At 42.0% G+C, this 16,549-nt stretch overlaps 1 protein-coding gene across 1 annotated transcript; it reads left to right on the forward strand.

The window, feature by feature from the left end:
- The first annotated feature begins 14,828 nt into the window (after positions 1-14,828).
- On the forward strand, positions 14,829-15,531 carry LOC122467606 (growth hormone-inducible transmembrane protein-like). The gene has a single exon (XM_043554046.1). It carries the CDS (start codon positions 14,914-14,916, stop codon positions 15,514-15,516), a length of 603 nt encoding a protein of 200 aa, XP_043409981.1. The 5' UTR covers positions 14,829-14,913; the 3' UTR covers positions 15,517-15,531.
- Positions 15,532-16,549: the final 1,018 nt, after the last annotated feature.

Genomic DNA, 16,549 nt, shown 5'->3' on the forward strand with positions numbered 1-16,549 from the left:
ACAAAAGGATAAGTGGAATTATCTATTCCTTTGCAAAATCAATAAATCCTTGTGAAAATCATTACACTCTATATAAATGCAAAAGTGAAACTACATAGAGGGAGGTAGAACAGAACATGAGCTCACCAAACTTCTTTTTCTCATCTCAAGAACCTCAAAGTCTTATCACACCATGGCTTCAGACTTGAAGTCTAGGATCTTATGATCTATATCAAGTTTGGATGTGACTCCTCTTGATTCGGAAACTTGTGGACTCAAAAATTATTTACCTACCTTAATACTCCTAATACACAATGGTGAAACAGGGTAACTGCAATTCACTTTTGTTCTGAAATAGTGAAGAACTATAGGCATAGAGCAGTCACATTGAAATTCCCTGGTCAATTGTTACCAGGTCTTCCCCATTCTGGGAGTAAAGAATGGTTCTTCCTTGTCCTAGTTCTGTTCCCTAAAGTAACTCCTCATCAACTATTCTCCATGCCTATTGGTTTTACCTTCTGCAATGTCCTTCCTTTTCCCATCATTTTCATGGACACTTTTGAAGAGGACATTGGAAAATATACTCCTTTTGTTGACTTAGCAAATTTCTCAGCCTATCTCCCATCTATGAAAGTTTGAGATAAAGGTGAGCATATTTTGCATGGGGAGGAATGGGAATAATTGTGGCCAAAAGGACACACTGGTAAGGTTCTGTGATGAGTCTCAATTTTCATCCCTCCCTGAATCCACACCCTTTGCTATGTAACTCTAAAAGCAGCCCTCTAAAAGTAGAACCTATTTTCCCATACCTTGACTTTGGGCTTGACCATATGGTTTGCTTTGGCCAATGGGATGTTAGTAGGTGAGTCACAAGCAGGGCCTGGGCCTCGTGCAGTGATGACTCTGCCTTCACCACAAGCAGAACAAACCTGGGCTAGCCTGCTAGCCTGAGGACGAGGATGACAGGCATCTGGCGTTAAGCTTCCCCAGCTACCAAAGCCTGAAGCAGAGTGAGGAGCAGACCAGCTAAACCCCAGCTGATGCACAGACACATGAGAGCTAACAAATTATTGTTTTAAGCCACTGAGTTTGGGAGTAGTTACTATGCAGCAATAGCAAATCAATATATTTGGTAAAAGAAATCACTGACATATATGCCAGTCTAAATTTGGAAGGCTTTGGTAGTATTATAAAATTGTGCCCCCCAAAATTCATATGTTGAAGCCCTAATCCCCACTGTGACTGTATTTGGAGATAAGGGTGGGACTCTAATCCAATAGGACTGGTGTCCTTCTGAGAAGAGAAAGAGACACCGGAGACTACTCTCTCCTCATGAGTACACAGAAGAAAGGCCATATGAGGACACAGCAAGAAGATATCTATCTGCAAGCCAGGAAGACAGGTTCACCAGAAATCAACCTTGCCAGCACCTTGATTTTGGACTTCCAGCCTCCAGAACTGTGAAATAATAAATGTTCATTGGTGAAGCCACACAGCCTGGGATATTTTGTTATGGCAGCCAGAGCAGACTCATACAGGTAAAAACAGTAGACCATATGTTAATTGCCATCAGTATCCTACATCCAAGGAGAGAGGCTGGCATTTTGCTACTGACTGCTTCCAGTTCTACTGAACTTCTCATTTGTAGGAACAAGGGCCAACTCAGGTCGTGCTGAGAGACTCTGGGTAAAAATTGGGAGAACTGGCAAATAAAAGCAGGTAAGAATGTCTTTAACTAGCAATTGGTGGAAAAGGAAAGTTAATTTATTGACTAACCCAAGAGTAGAGCAGGTTTTCTGTGTGCAAATCTGGAGACAGAATCTCTTAGTCGCAAGTTTAGATACGAATCCAAATTTGAAGTTGAGCTATTTGTACATGATCCTTTCAGTCTATTACACATGGGGGCCCCTAAGTGAATTAAAGTTCAGCTACTGTAGGTAATTACAGTAACTGGTTTTCTCTTAGCTAGAAAGGTCAGGGAGAAGGAGAGGAGAATATGACATGTCCCTTTTATACAAAGCCATCCTTCTCTTCGATCTCATTTGTCTGATAAACAGCTGCATTAAATTTAATCTTGAGCTGCTCTGACACAGCTTCTCTTCTGAAAAAGATCCTCTGGGACCTTTCACACATTAAGAGAGTAGCCAACAGGAAGTAAGGAGGTGAGTTTGCCCTCACTGGTCAAACTTACATCAACCTAGAGACAAAACCAGTAATCAAACAGCAACATATGTGGAGTGTGTATCATGGGTCACGCACCATGCTAAGAATTCTACACACATCAGTCTCTACTGTCTTAGGGCAAGTCCTCTCCCTCCCTGTTAGCAACATCTCCCTTCCTATATTTGGGGGTAGAATGTGTCACCTCCATGTCCAAGGAGGTGATTCTCGGATAGCCTGATGAGAGCAAGAGATAGGTGTGGAATGCAGAGCGGGAAGCATGCTCCATGCTTTGTCCCCTCCTGACCTAACAGTGTCATATTAATGTTAATAGCAGCTTGGAAGACAGGAGGATGGGACATAAGAGGCTAAAAATAAGGAAGTATTAGGGTTTTATGGGCATACTAACGGGGATGGGTGAGGTGAAGGAACATGTAGGCCTAACATAGGCTCTCTCACGGAGCATATATCCAACAAATATACCCAATAAATGTTATATGCGTGCATGAGGGAACATTTTTAAATTTAAAAATAAAAGTCTTGGGGCACCTGGGTGGCGCAGTCGGTTAAGCGTCCGACTTCAGCCTGGTCACGATCTCGCGATCCGTGAGTTCGAGCCCCACGTCAGGCTCTGGGCTGATGGCTCAGAGCCTGGAGCCTGTTTCCGATTCTGTGTCTCTCTCTCTCTCTGCCCCTCCCCCATTCATGCTCTGTCTCTGTCCCAAAAATAAACGTTGAAAAAAATTAAAAAAATAAAAAATAAATAAAAGTCTTTTCAACGTTAAGGTAGTATCTCCCCACTTGCTACAGAGTCAGCATCACTAGAACCCAAAATGTCAGTAACATAGCCCAGAAATCATTTTTCCTAAGGGAATTCCCAATTTTTTTTCATCTTGTTAAGCATGTTTCAGAGCTCTATATTTCTGCCATTGAACCTGACTTTGTCATCTGGAATTCAAAAAGGCTTACTATAGTTGCCTAAGTCTGATATTAAAAGCCTCTATCCCAGATTGAGGTTGATTTGGCCAATTATTTCCACCACCAGCCCCCCCCCCCCCCCGGAGGACACGGTGGAATGACTCAACTATTCGGAGTACTACAATCACCAGGCTGTTATCCTAACTCTCTACCAAAAGTGGGGCTGTCTTAGAGAAGACCATCAGAAGGTGATCACCATGTTCCACTGAAGGTTCAGAGAAACGCTGCGTCCAGCACGGCGCCTTGAGATGCTGCCACTTTACACAAGCCTTTTCCGCAGATTCAGGCCCTGGGTCAGCATCAAGATAAGATACATGAGCTTCTCCAGGGTCCAGGCTAACACTTGGCCAAAGTCATCCTGGGGAGACAGATGTTTCTTTCTTCAGAAATACCAACACCCATGGGGCACCTGGGTGACTCAGTCAGTTAAGCATCTGACTTTGCCTCAGGTCATGATCCTGTGGTTCATGGGTTCGAGCCCCGTGTCGCACTCTGTGCTGACAGCTCAGAGCCTGGAGCATGTTTCAGAGTCTGTGTTTCCTTCTCTCTCTGCCCCTCTCCCACTCATGCTCTGTCTTTCTCACAAATAAACATAGAAAGAAAGAAAGAAAGAAAGAAAGAAAGAAAGAAAGAAAGAAAGAAAGAAAGAAAGAAAGAAAGAAATACCAACACCCAGGGGCACCTGGGTGGCTGTCGGTTAAGTGTCTAACAATTGGTTTCAGCTCAGGTCATGATCTCATAGTTCATGGGTTCAAGTCCCACGTTGGGCTCTACACTGACAGCATGGAACCTACTTGGGATTCTCTCTCTCTCTCTCTCTCTCTCTCTCTCTCTCTCTCCCTCTCCCTCTCCCTCCCTCCCTCCCTCCCTCCCCTGCTCTCTTTCTCTCAAAATAAGTAAATATTAAAAAAGAAAGAAAGAAAAAGAAAAATTACCAACACCCAAAACTGTCAAGCAAAAATTTACTCTTTGCAGAAACTGTTTACACAAGAGGCTTAACCCCTTCCAGGGGAGCCCAGAGGGTATAATGCCCCCAGAAGCACAGCATTCTTCTCTGTGGGGAAGCTCTTAAGAACCAATCAGCTCAATGCTGAAAGGGAAAAAAAAAGACCTCAGGACACAATGTGGATTTAAATCTCCTTCGGAAAGGGGCCTGGGTGGTGATACCCCACTGGACCATTCTTTTTAATAACAAGCAAACATATCATAAAAGAGATAAGAAAATGCCATTTGAACACATTATGACACAGCCATACAAAATAATTGCAAGCAGATATTCAAAAGAATGAGTTTGGTCTACATACCCTAATATGGAAGTATCTCTGAAAAATACAATTAAACAAAAACTCGCCAAGGTGCAGAAAGATGAATATTGACCCCATGAGTATTTTTTGCAAAGGATAGACAAATGGCATACTATCTTACTGGAGGTATGATCTTTGCTCCCAATATTTCCTGTTACTCTGTGACCTGTCCACTGCTTAGACACCAGTTAGAATCCTCTACACAGAACAAAGACATCAGTTCCTGGCTCTTGAGAGTTTTTAAATAGGCTTTTGATACTCCTGGCAGAAATAATAAACAGCTTTGAGGGGTTCAAAAGCCAAGGCTTTTAAGTTTGAAGAAGCTGAGCTTGTGAGATGCACATCGTTTTATGCCAGAAACCACAGATTTGAAAGAATGTATGCTCGGCTGGTGCCATTTTTGCTTACTCTCAGACTAAATGAAGATTCCACGGACCAGTTGAGAACAGTGAGCTAAACGCTGTCAGATCTCTAAAAAAAAAGGGCCCTGTGCCCTGCCACTGCTACCCTTCCCCACAGTGCTCCGGCCCAGACAGGTTATGACAGAAATCCCAGAGAAGCTAGGAGACCTGAGAGCAAAGAAGAATGAGATGTCACTTCAGGGAAGGGGGCTCCCAGGGAGGTGGCAAGCATGCCAGAGTCCCCCATGACTTGGGGGCAGAAGAGCAGAGACAGCCAAGTGGGGTAGCCCTGAGACATGGCAAATGTCCCCTTGTGTAACACCCACAAAGGAATGGGAAGAATCACATGTTTCTGAATTACCCAAAAGGGACCCAGAAGTAGCTGAGAGGCCAGATCTCAGAGCTGTGGAAGCCAGAATGAGAGAGGCTGCCATAGCTGTCTACGCGGGCCAGTGACTAGATACCAAACAGGAACAAGAACTGCAAGATGCAGGGTGGTAGGTGACCAAGGAACACATGCTTTGTCCACACCCAATACCTTGGCTCTCCACCTTCCTCTGCCCACCAAACCCGCAAAGCTTAGTCACAACTCCAGGAAACGGAAGAGTAAACCCTGAAATGTCTATACTTAGGTTCATACCTCCCAATGGTAGCTTAAAAATAGAATTAGTTTCGGGGCCCATGAGTGGCTCAGTCATTTGAGCATCCAAATCTTGCCTCTTGATTTTGGCTCAGGTCATGATCCCAGGGTTGTGGGATCAAGCCCCTGCCCCACACACCTGGCATCAGGCTCTGTGATGAGTGTGGAGCCTTCTTGGGATTCTCTCTCTCCCTCTTCCTCTTTCTCTCTAAAATTAAAAAAAAAATTTTTTTAATAGAATTAGTTTCTGTTATAGAAAAAAAAAATATTAATTACCTTTCCTACCACCTGGTATGGCCTGAAGTTTGCCACCATTTATATTCATGTATACGTAGACATACGTGTAAAAATTTTCTGAAATGGCTAACAGTAATAGAATGGAACTGGAAAAGAGTACATAGAGATCTGTATTTTTGCTTTTCCTGCACTCTACACCTAATTTTTCAACCATGAGCAATAATATAACATGTGCCTTTTACTTGGCAGAGGTAGTGGGGGTGGGGACCATATTCCTGGAATTTGGAACATTGAATCCTTAACAGCTCACAAGGTTGTTATGGCATCATCTAGGTTAGACTGTGTGCCCAGAACTGTCCACTGGCAATCACAGATTATTCCCTTCAAAACCTCTGAAGTCAAAATGGGTCTTTCTCCAACCTGACCAGTTTCTGTTGACCTCCAAGTGCCACCAATCATTCTCAAGTTATCATAATTTTTATGCTGTCAACTATAATGAAAAAGGGTGTCCACCGATCTCTAACTGCTTATTGAACTTATCCCCTGCTTCCTCAATTATATGCTTGAATAAACTCCAGGCACCACAGAACTCAAACTTTAACATCCACCATGATGCTCTCATTTAGTTCATGGCAGACCAGCACCATCACTAATACACTTTTGACAACTGTTGTGAGTCAAGACAATTCACCCGAACACAAAATGATTGGCAGAGAGAGCAAGTAAACAACACACGTTACAAAATACACTCAACTCAAGATAGAGTGATAGAGCAGCCGTTGGCTGAAAATATTTGCAGAGTGGTGCATTAATGACCATTGGCCTAAGTATAAAAACTGATGTATATAGAGAAGAAAGTAGAGTCTGAAGAGTTAGCTCTCATTGGCTGACAGCGCACTGTGTCAGAATTAAACTGCACCAGGTTTGGGTCCAAATTCACAGGAGGCACCCATTATTCCAAACAGGCCTACAGGGAGAAAACTAGATTAGAATCGGTTGCTTTCTGACTAACAAGAGATACACACAGTGTATCTAGTGGAAAGTCAATTAACATAAAACTGGTGAATTCATTATGAGCGTGGTGAGTTAATTAACATAGGATTGAGGAGTTCCTATACAGCTTAAGGAAGCAAATTCAATTTTCTACACAAACAATTTATGGCTTAAGTAAATGACTACAGTTTTCTACAGCCAACACATTTTTTAGCATCTTTGGTTATCATAAGCTTTCCAGTTAAAACATTACTTTCCCATGAAGTACAATTTTTAAAGTATATAGTTACAAAATAGAATGACTTAGAAAGCATTCGGGGGCTCCTGGGCAGCTCAGTCGATTGAACATCTGACTCTTGATGTTGGCTCAGGTCACGATCTCACAGTGTGTGGAACTGAGCCTTGCGTCGGGCTCTACACTGACAGCGAGGAACCTACTTGCAATTCTCTGTCTCTCTGTCTCTGTCTCTGTCTCTCTCTCTCTCTTTGCCTCTCTGCCCCTCCCCCCCGTTTGCGCATGAGCACATGTGCTTGCTCACTCTCTCTCTCTCTCAAAATAAATAAACATTTAAAAAAAAAAGAAAGCAATTTGCTTTTTCCCCTTGGATGTCAGCAAGCATGAAGGAAGGAACTGCAACCATGATGACAAGAAACAAAGCACATCTAGTTTTTGGTTTGGGGTTTTTTTAATGTTTATTTATTTATTCTGAAAGAGAGAGAGCACATGCAAGACAGCACGAGTGGGGGAAGGGCAGAGAGAGAGGGAAAGAGAGAGAGAATCCCAAGCAGATTCCACGCTGTCAGCACAGAGCCTGAAGCGGGGCTCAAACCCACAAACCTTGAGATCATGACCTGAGCCGAAATCAAGAGTCAGATGCTTAACCGACTGGGTCACCCAGGTGCTCCAAAGCACATCTAGTTTTAAATTCAAACAGGACCTCTGCCCCGGCTGGCTCGTATCTAACAGAGGCCTTTGTTCACTGTACTCTGTGGTTAAGAAAATGTAAGATACTCCAATCTTCTGGAGTTTACCTCACCAAGACAACAGAGCAACCCACACTTGAATTTTCAAAAGACTCCCCTCAACAAGATACACTCTACCGAGACTTCCCATAAATTAGAATTGGTACTCATAATCTTCTCTAATTTTACGTAAAGTTGATTCAAAGTTATATTTTTTTGGTTTCTTTTGAAGCTTATAATGTTGCTTCCATCTTTTAATAACACTCAGAGAATGGAATTTTTATATTAAATATATATATTATATAGTGTTTTCTGTAAGTGATTATTTTACATACATACACACACACATCCATTTTAGAAAAATATTCCAGAGACACACAGCACTGTAACAAATTAGCACTGCAGGGAGCAGCATTAAACTGTTATCCATATATTACTTTTCTAATAAAAAAGAAAAGGGCACCCAGTAAATGCAAAATTAAATATTTTTTTCCTAAAACCTGAGGCTATTTTCAACATCATTGAAAATGTTTTCAATAACACTCATAGTTAGCACCTCTTCAACAGCCGTTCGTGTTTATCTGCCCATCTTTTATCCTTTGTTCTCCTGTGGACCATCGATGCCCTACTGCAGGGGCACAGGCACCTTTCAGATGTAACATGGCAGGCTTTCTCTTACCTACTCCCTCCTGAGGACCCTGGGGTAAGGGGTTAGGTTGAGGAGCAAAAAGAGCAGAGGACAAAAATGGCTCCCATGGCCCTACAAAGTCACGGATTCTAATTACCCACAACACTCCAGAGAAATGTTCCCAGGTACCTGAGAATCTGGACCCAGAACAAGACCAGTTTGGGTTGCTAAGCCAAGGAATGGAAACAGATGGTTCAGGGGAGGCCTCTGAGGGAGAGTTCTCAACCTGTTATTCCCACACTCTCCAACCTCCACCAACCACTCAGAAGTATAACTGTGCAAGCCTTTGCCACCAGCCCTGCTCCACAGACTGGCCAGTTTAAACCAGTGCTATAGTGGGGCACCTGGGTGGCTCAGTTGGTTAACTGTCTGACTTCAACTCAGGTCACGGTCTCATGGTTCGTGAGTTCGAGCCCAGCATCATGAGTTCATGAGTTTGATGCAGTGACAATGCAGAGTCTGCTTGGGATTCTCTCTCTCTCTCTCTCTCTCTCTCTCTCTCTCTCTCTCTCTCTCTGCCCACCCCCCTCAAAAATTAAATAAACTGAAAAGAGAAAAACTTAAACCAATGCTATAGTAAATGAAAGGGGCATCTGGCAGTGGATCTCTTTAAGAAACCCTATAATGTGGTCTCTGAGAAGGGAAGCTAAGCCTCCACCTCAACTCACACCTCACCCACGAGCCTCTGGCAGGGAAGCTAAGCCTCCACCTCAACTCACACCTCTCCTCACAGTGGATGTGGAGTTATGACTGGGACATGGCCACTGGGCCAAAGCTACACTTCCAGCTTCCTCGTGTGCAGTGGGGTACAGTGTCCAATCTCCACGAATGCAGAGCAGGAGCAGAACTGGTGTGTGCCACTCTGGGCTGAGGTCATTAAAGTCCTAATGCTTCTTCTCCACACTTTCTTCCCCCTTCGTTAGCTTCAGGGAGCCCAGCATGGGCACGTGGGGAGCCATGTGTTAAATGTGGCAGGGCCTTGATGGAGGAGCCTGTGTCCCTTAGTCACCACCTGGAAGAAAGCTTCCTGGAGACCAGGAACACCTGTTTGGGACCACACAGAGGAAGAAACAAACTTCTGTGTTGCAGTCATTATCCATTTTGAATTTTGTAATAGCAGTTCATATACCACAATAATACACAAGCCTACATGCAAAACTGCTGCAATGTTCTAGAAGAGGGCTCTTTCGGGTCCTTGGCATCTCTCCTCTCTTTCAGACAATCCCTGGTCTCTAACATCCATGTTTCTGCTCAGAGCTCCCATATGACAAGTCCCAATTCAACACTAGGTCCTTTTTGTCCTCAACTATACTGAGCTATAAGTGATAAATAATTGTAATATATTTTAGGTGTACAATATGATTATTTGATATACATTGTGAAAGTATTCCCACCAGAGTTAATTAACACACCTATCATCTCAAAAATTTACCTTTTTTTTTTTGATGGCAACATTTAAGTTCTGCTCTCTTAGCAAATTTCACTTATATAATATAGTATTATTACCTTTAATCACCATGTTACACATTAGATCCTCAGACCTTACTCATTTTATAATTCAAAGTCTGTACCTTTTACCAGCCTCTCCCTGTTTCACTCACCCCCGGGTCCCTGGCAACCACCATTCTACTCTGTTTTTGTAAGTTTGACTTCCATTCATTCATTCATTCATTTATTTATTTATTATTTATTTATTTATTCATTTATTAGGCTTCACACATTAGTGATACCATGCAGTATTTGTCTTTCTCTGTCTGGCTTATTTCACTTAGTATAATATTCTCCAGTTTCATCCATGTTGTCACAAATGGCAGTATTTCCTTTTTTGTGGTGAAATAATATTCCATTATATATCTAGATAGATAGATAGATCACATTTTCCTTATCCATTCACCTGTTAATGGACACTAAGGTTATTTCCATGCCTTGGCCATCATGAATACTGCTGCAATGAACACGGTAGTATAAATGTCTCTTCAAGATAACAATTCAATCCCCTTTGGACATACACCCAAAGGTGGGATTTCTGGATCATAAGGTAGTTGTATTTTTAATTTTTTGAGGAACCTCCATACTCTTTTCCATAGTGATTGTATCAGTTTACATTACCACCAACAGTGCATAAGGGAACCCTTTCTCCACATCCTTGCCAGCGCTGGTTCTCATGTCTTTTGATAATAGACATCCTAACAGGTGTGAGGTGATATCTCATTGTGTTTTTTATTTGCTTTTCCCCAATGATTAGTGATGTTGAGCACCTTTTCATGTGCCTGTTGGGCATTTGGTTATGTTTTTTGGCAAAATGTCCATTTTGGTCCTTTGCTCATTTTTTAATCAGATTATTTGGATTTTAGGGAAGAGGGGTCAAGATGACAGACAGCATGGAAGTTTTTTTTGCATCTCTCTCCCTGAAATGCCACCAGATCAACACTAAACCATCCTGCATGCCTAGAAAACTGATTTGAGGATTAACACAAAAATCTGCACAACCTGAACTTGGCAGGTACGCGGCACAGAGAGATGAACTGGGGAGAGAGAAGCCAAGAAGCCACAGAGGGCAGGGAGGTGCTTTTGCTTGTAGAGAGAGGAGGGAGGTGGGGGGGGGGGGGGAGAGGGTCATGAAGTATGGGAAAACACCCCCCCCCCAAAAAAAAGCAGCTGGAGAAAAAGTGGAAAAGTGGAAACAGCCACAGGGACTGAACTAAAAAGGGAGAAAGGAGAAAGGGGAGGGTTTAAATTCCATTAAGACTCTATAAACGGGGAGGACAGAGTCTGAAACTCCACAGCTCAATACCTGGTGGTGCTCTGGTGGGAAGGGCGAATCCCCAGGAGCAGAGTGAAGTCCTCCGGCGACACAGGGAGTGGTGGTTCTGCTGCTGGGAGGACATTTGGTAGAGGCTGTGACACCCCACAGTCAAAGGTGTCAGTGGACCCCGGAGAACAACGACATTCGCTGGTGTTGGAACAAGAATGTTAAGGATGAAGCCTGGCGCCAGATGCGTGTTGTGATTTTCCACAGTCCCTGAAACGCTGCTGCTACATGATCGCATGATCTTTTTCTGGGGCGGGCTGGCACCCAGCTGCCGTCTCTGGGCATCGGCAGCAGCACAGTTCCTCAAACGTTCCTGGGTGCAGCCGGCATCTGGCCATTGCTCAGTGAGACCCTCCCGCAGAGGATCTGAGCGGGTCAAAGCGGCAGTCCCTCAGAAGTGAGGGGTCGGGAAACACAGCCCCATTTGAAATAAAACTCAGGAGGGAGGTGCTGCCTGGCAACCTGACGGCTTGGTCACAGAAAGCTTAGAAGCGGGGAGTGGACAGAAGTCGGAGACAAAGGAGGGGTGCTTGATTGCCAGTTGTGGAGAGCAGAGTTTTGATACCAGAGACTGGTAGCTGGGTGACGCCATTTTTGCCCCTCCCGCGCACGCGCATACATGCCTACACGCACCACAGCAATCCACCCCAGTAAGCTAAGCAGCGCCATCTAGTGGAGAACAGGGCCATTACACTAAGCCCCACCCAACTGGGCCAACAGCGCTCTTGACAAACTCAAGACTCTCCGCCTGCTTAGTTTATGGACTATAAAGTGCTCCACAGCTTGACTTCCACGGGAAACCAGATGCAATTTCTACCATACTTCTTCCTGTTCACTGGTCCTTTCATTCAATTTTTTTTTCTTATTCTTGAATACAGAAAGAGAAAAAAATCTATTTTTATTTTCCATTTTTATTGAAAAGATTTTTCTTCATTTTTTCTACTATATTTTTTGTAAATTTTTTAAATTCTATTTTAGTTTCATCATTTCATTTTATGATATTTTATTGTATTCATTTTTTCAAATTTTCAAACATTTTCCTTTTTTTCCTTTTTTCCCTTTTTCCTTTTTTCTTTTCTTATCTTTCCCTTTTTCCTCTAATCTATCAAGTTTCTTTCAACAACCAGACCAAAACACATCTAGGATCTAGCATTCTTTTTTTGATTTCGGTGTTTTTAATTTTTTAATTTTAATTTTTTTACTTTATTAATTCCTTCACTTCCTCCAAAATGATGAAGCAAAGGAATTCACCCCAAAAGAAAGAACAGGAAGAAATGACAGCCAAGGAATTAATCAACACAGATACAAGCATGTCTGAACCAGAATTTAGAATCACAATAATAAGAATACTAACTGGGGTTGAAAAGAGATTACAATCCTTTTCTGCAGAGATAAGAGAAGTAAAAACTACTCAGGATGAAATCAAAAAAGCTATAACTGAGGTGCAATTTTGAATGGATGCCATGGTGGCAGAGAATCAGCGAGGACAAACTTACGGTGAACAATGAAGCAGAAAAAAAAGGAGACTAGGGCAAAATGAGCACAAAATAAAAATAAGAGAACTCAGTGACTCATTAAAAAGGAATAACATCAGAATCATAGGGGTGCCAGAAAATGAAGAGAGAGAAAAAGGGGTACAAAATTTTTGTGAGTAAATCATAGCAGAAAACTTTCCTAACCTGGAGAAAGACACAGACATCAAAATCCAGGAAGCACAGAGGACTCCCATTAGATTCAACAAAACTCAACCATCAACATGGTATATCATAGTCAAATTCACAAAATACTCAGGCAAGGAGAGAATCATGAAAGCAGCAAGGGAAAAAAAGCCCTTAACCTACAAGAGAAAGCAGATCAGGTTCGTGGCAACTATCCACAAAAACTTGGCAGACCAGAAAGGAGTGGCAGGATATATTCAATGTGCTGAATCAGAAAAATATGCAGCCAAGAATTCTTTATCCAGCAAGGCTGTCATTCAAAATAGAAGGAGAGATAAAAAGTTTCCCAGACACACAAAAACTAAAGGAGTTTTTGACCACTAAACCAGCCCTGCAAGAAATTTTAAGGGGGAACTCTCTGAGGGGAGAAAAGAAGGGGGAAAAAAAAAGACCAAAATCAACAAAGATTAGAAACAACCAGAGAACACCACCAGAAACTCCCACACTACAAGCAACATAATGGCAATAAATTCGTATCTTTCAGTACTCACTTTAAACATCAATGGACTCAATGTTCCAATCAAAATACATAGGGTAACAGAATGGATAAGAAAACAATATCCATCTATATGCTGTTTACAAGAGACCCACTTGAGACCTAAAGACACCTTCAGATTGAAAGTAAGGGGATGGAGAACCATCTATCATACTAATGGTCAACAAAGGAAAGCCAGAGTAGCCATATTTATATCAGACAATCTAGACTTTGAAATAAAGACTGTATCAAGAGACGCAGAAGGGCATTATATCATAATCAAGGGTGTATCCACCAAGAAGACCTAACAATTGTAAACATTTATGCGCCAAATGTGAAAGCACCCAAATATATAAATCAATTAATCACAAATATAAAGAAACTCATCGATAGTAATACCATAATAGTAGGAGACTTCAACACCCCACTCACAGCAATGGAAAGATCATCTCATCAAAAAATCAACAAGGAAACAATGGCTTTGAAGACACTGGACCAGATGGACTTCACAGGTATATTCAGAACATTTCATCCTAAATCAGCAGAATGTACATTCTTTTCCAGTGCACATGGAATGTTCTCCAGAATAGACCACATACTGGAACACAAATCAGCCCTCAGCAAGTACAAAAAGATTGAGATCATACCGTGCATATTTTCAGACCACAACGCTATGAAACTCGAAATCAACCAAAAGAAAAAATTTGGAAAGGTAACAAATACTTGGAGACTGAAGCACATCCTACTAAAGAATGAATGGGCTAACCAAGCAATTAAAAAGGAAATTAAAAAGTATATGGAAGCCAATGAAAATGATAACACCGCAACCCAAAACCTCTGGGACACAGCAAAGGTGGTCATAAGAGGAAAGTATATCGCAAACCAGGCCTTCCTAAAGAAGGAAGAAACATCTCAGATACACAACCTAACCTTATGCCTTAAAGAGCTAGAAAAAGAGCAGCAAATAAAAACCAAACCAGCAGAAGACAGGAAATAATAAAGATTAGAGCAGAAATTATTAATGCTGTTGAAACCCAAAAAACAGTAGAACAGATCAATGAAACCAGAAGCTGGTTCTTTGAAAGAATCAACAAAATCGACAAACCACTAGCCAGTTTGATCAAAAGGAAAAAGGAAAGGACCCAAAGAAATAAAATCAAGAATGAAAGAGGAGAGATCACAACCAACACAGCAGAAATAAAAACAATACTAAGAGAATATTATGAGCAATTATATGCCAATAAAATGGGCAATCTGGAAGAAATGGACAAATTCCTAGAAACATATACACTACCAAAACTGAAGCAGGAAGAAACAGAAAATTTGAACAGACCCATCACCAGTAAGGAAATCGAATTCGTAATCAAAAATCTGCCAAAAAACAAGAGTCCAGGGCCACATGGCTTTCCAGGGGAATTCTACCAAACATTTAAGGAAGAGTTGAGTAAGGAGCAGGTGGAGGGGCAGGGAGGTGTTTTCGTTTCGCCAGCCTGGAAGGGTAACTGCATGGTTGAGGCGACCAGGGACTGAGCATTTCAGATCTGCTTGTAACCTGGTACACCACCATGCTGGCCGCAAAACCTGTATGTCTCCGGACACTACCTTCCAGGGTTTTCCAACCAGCTTTCACCAAGGCCTCCCCTGTTGTGAAGAATTCCACCGCGAAGCATCAACGGCTCTTAACACCCATCAGGGAATATGCCACCAAGACAAGAGTTGGGATCGGGCATGGGAAAACTGTCCAAGAACTTAAGGAGGCAGCGGTGGAACCATCAATGGAAAACATATTCAAAATTGATCAGATGGGAAGATGGTTTATTGCTGGAGGGGCTGCTGTTGGTCTTGGAGCATTGTGCTACTATGGCTTGGGAATGTCTAATGAGATTGGAGCTATTGAAAAGGCTGTAGTTTGGCCTCAGTATGTGAAGGACAGTATTCATTCTACCTATATGTACTTAGCAGGAAGTATTGGTTTAACAGCTTTGTCCACCCTGGCAGTGAGCAGAACTTTTGTGCTTACGAACTTCATGATGAGAGGATCTTGGGTGAAAATTGGTGCAACTTTTGCAGCCATGATTGGGGCTGGAATGCTGTTACAGTCCATACGATACGACCAGAACCCAGGCCCAAAGCATCTTGCTTGGTTACTACATTCTAGTATGTTCTAACTTTACATTTTTATTAAATAACCTTCATTACTATCTTCTTTGGTCGTTCTTTACAATTGTGAATGACTTATCCATAATTTAATAAAGACTCATGGTTAGGGGGAAAAAAAAGGAAGAGTTAACACCTATTCTCTTGAAGCTGTTCCAAAAAAATAGAAATGGAAGGAAAACTTCCAAACTCATTCTATGAAGCCAGCATTACCTTGATCCCAAAACCAGACAGAGACCCCACTAAAAAGGAGAACTATAGACCAATTTCCCTAGTGAACATGGATGCAAAAATCCTCAACAAGATATCAGCCAAGCAGATCCAACAATACATTAAAATTGTTACTCACCACGACCAAGTGGGATTTAAATCTGGGATTCGGGGCTGGTTCAATATCCGCAGAACAATTAAAATGATTCATCACATCAATAAAAGAAAGGACAAGAACCATAAGATCCTCTCAATAGGTGCAGAGAACACATTTGACAAAATACATCATCCTTTCTTGATAAAAACCCTCAAGGAAGTAGGGATAGAAGGAGCATACCTCGAGATCATAAAGCCATATATGAACAGCCCAGCGCTAATATCATCTTCAGTGGGGAAAAACTGAGAGCTTTCCCCCTAAGGTCAGGAACAAGACAGGGATATCTGCTCTCACCACTGTTATTCAACGTAGTATTGGAAGTCTTAGCCTCTGCAATCAGACCACACAAAGAAATAAAAGGCATCCAAATTGGCCAGGAGGAGGTCAAACTTTCATTCTTTGCAGATGACATGATACTCTATATGGAAAACCCAAAAGATTCCACCAAAAAACTGCTAGAATTGATCCATGAATTCAGCAAAGTTGCAGGATATGAAATCAATGCACAGAAATTGGTTGCATTCCTATACACCAACAATGAAGCAACAGAAAAAGAAATCAAGGAATCGATCCCATTTACAATTGGACAAAAAACCATAAACTACCTAGGAATAAATTTAACCAAAGAGGTGAAAAATCTATACACTGAAAACTATAGAAAACTTATGAAAGAAATT

Source organism: Prionailurus bengalensis, chromosome B1 (genome assembly GCF_016509475.1).
Source record: "Prionailurus bengalensis isolate Pbe53 chromosome B1, Fcat_Pben_1.1_paternal_pri, whole genome shotgun sequence".
In the NCBI taxonomy this organism is placed as follows: Eukaryota; Metazoa; Chordata; class Mammalia; order Carnivora; family Felidae; genus Prionailurus; species Prionailurus bengalensis.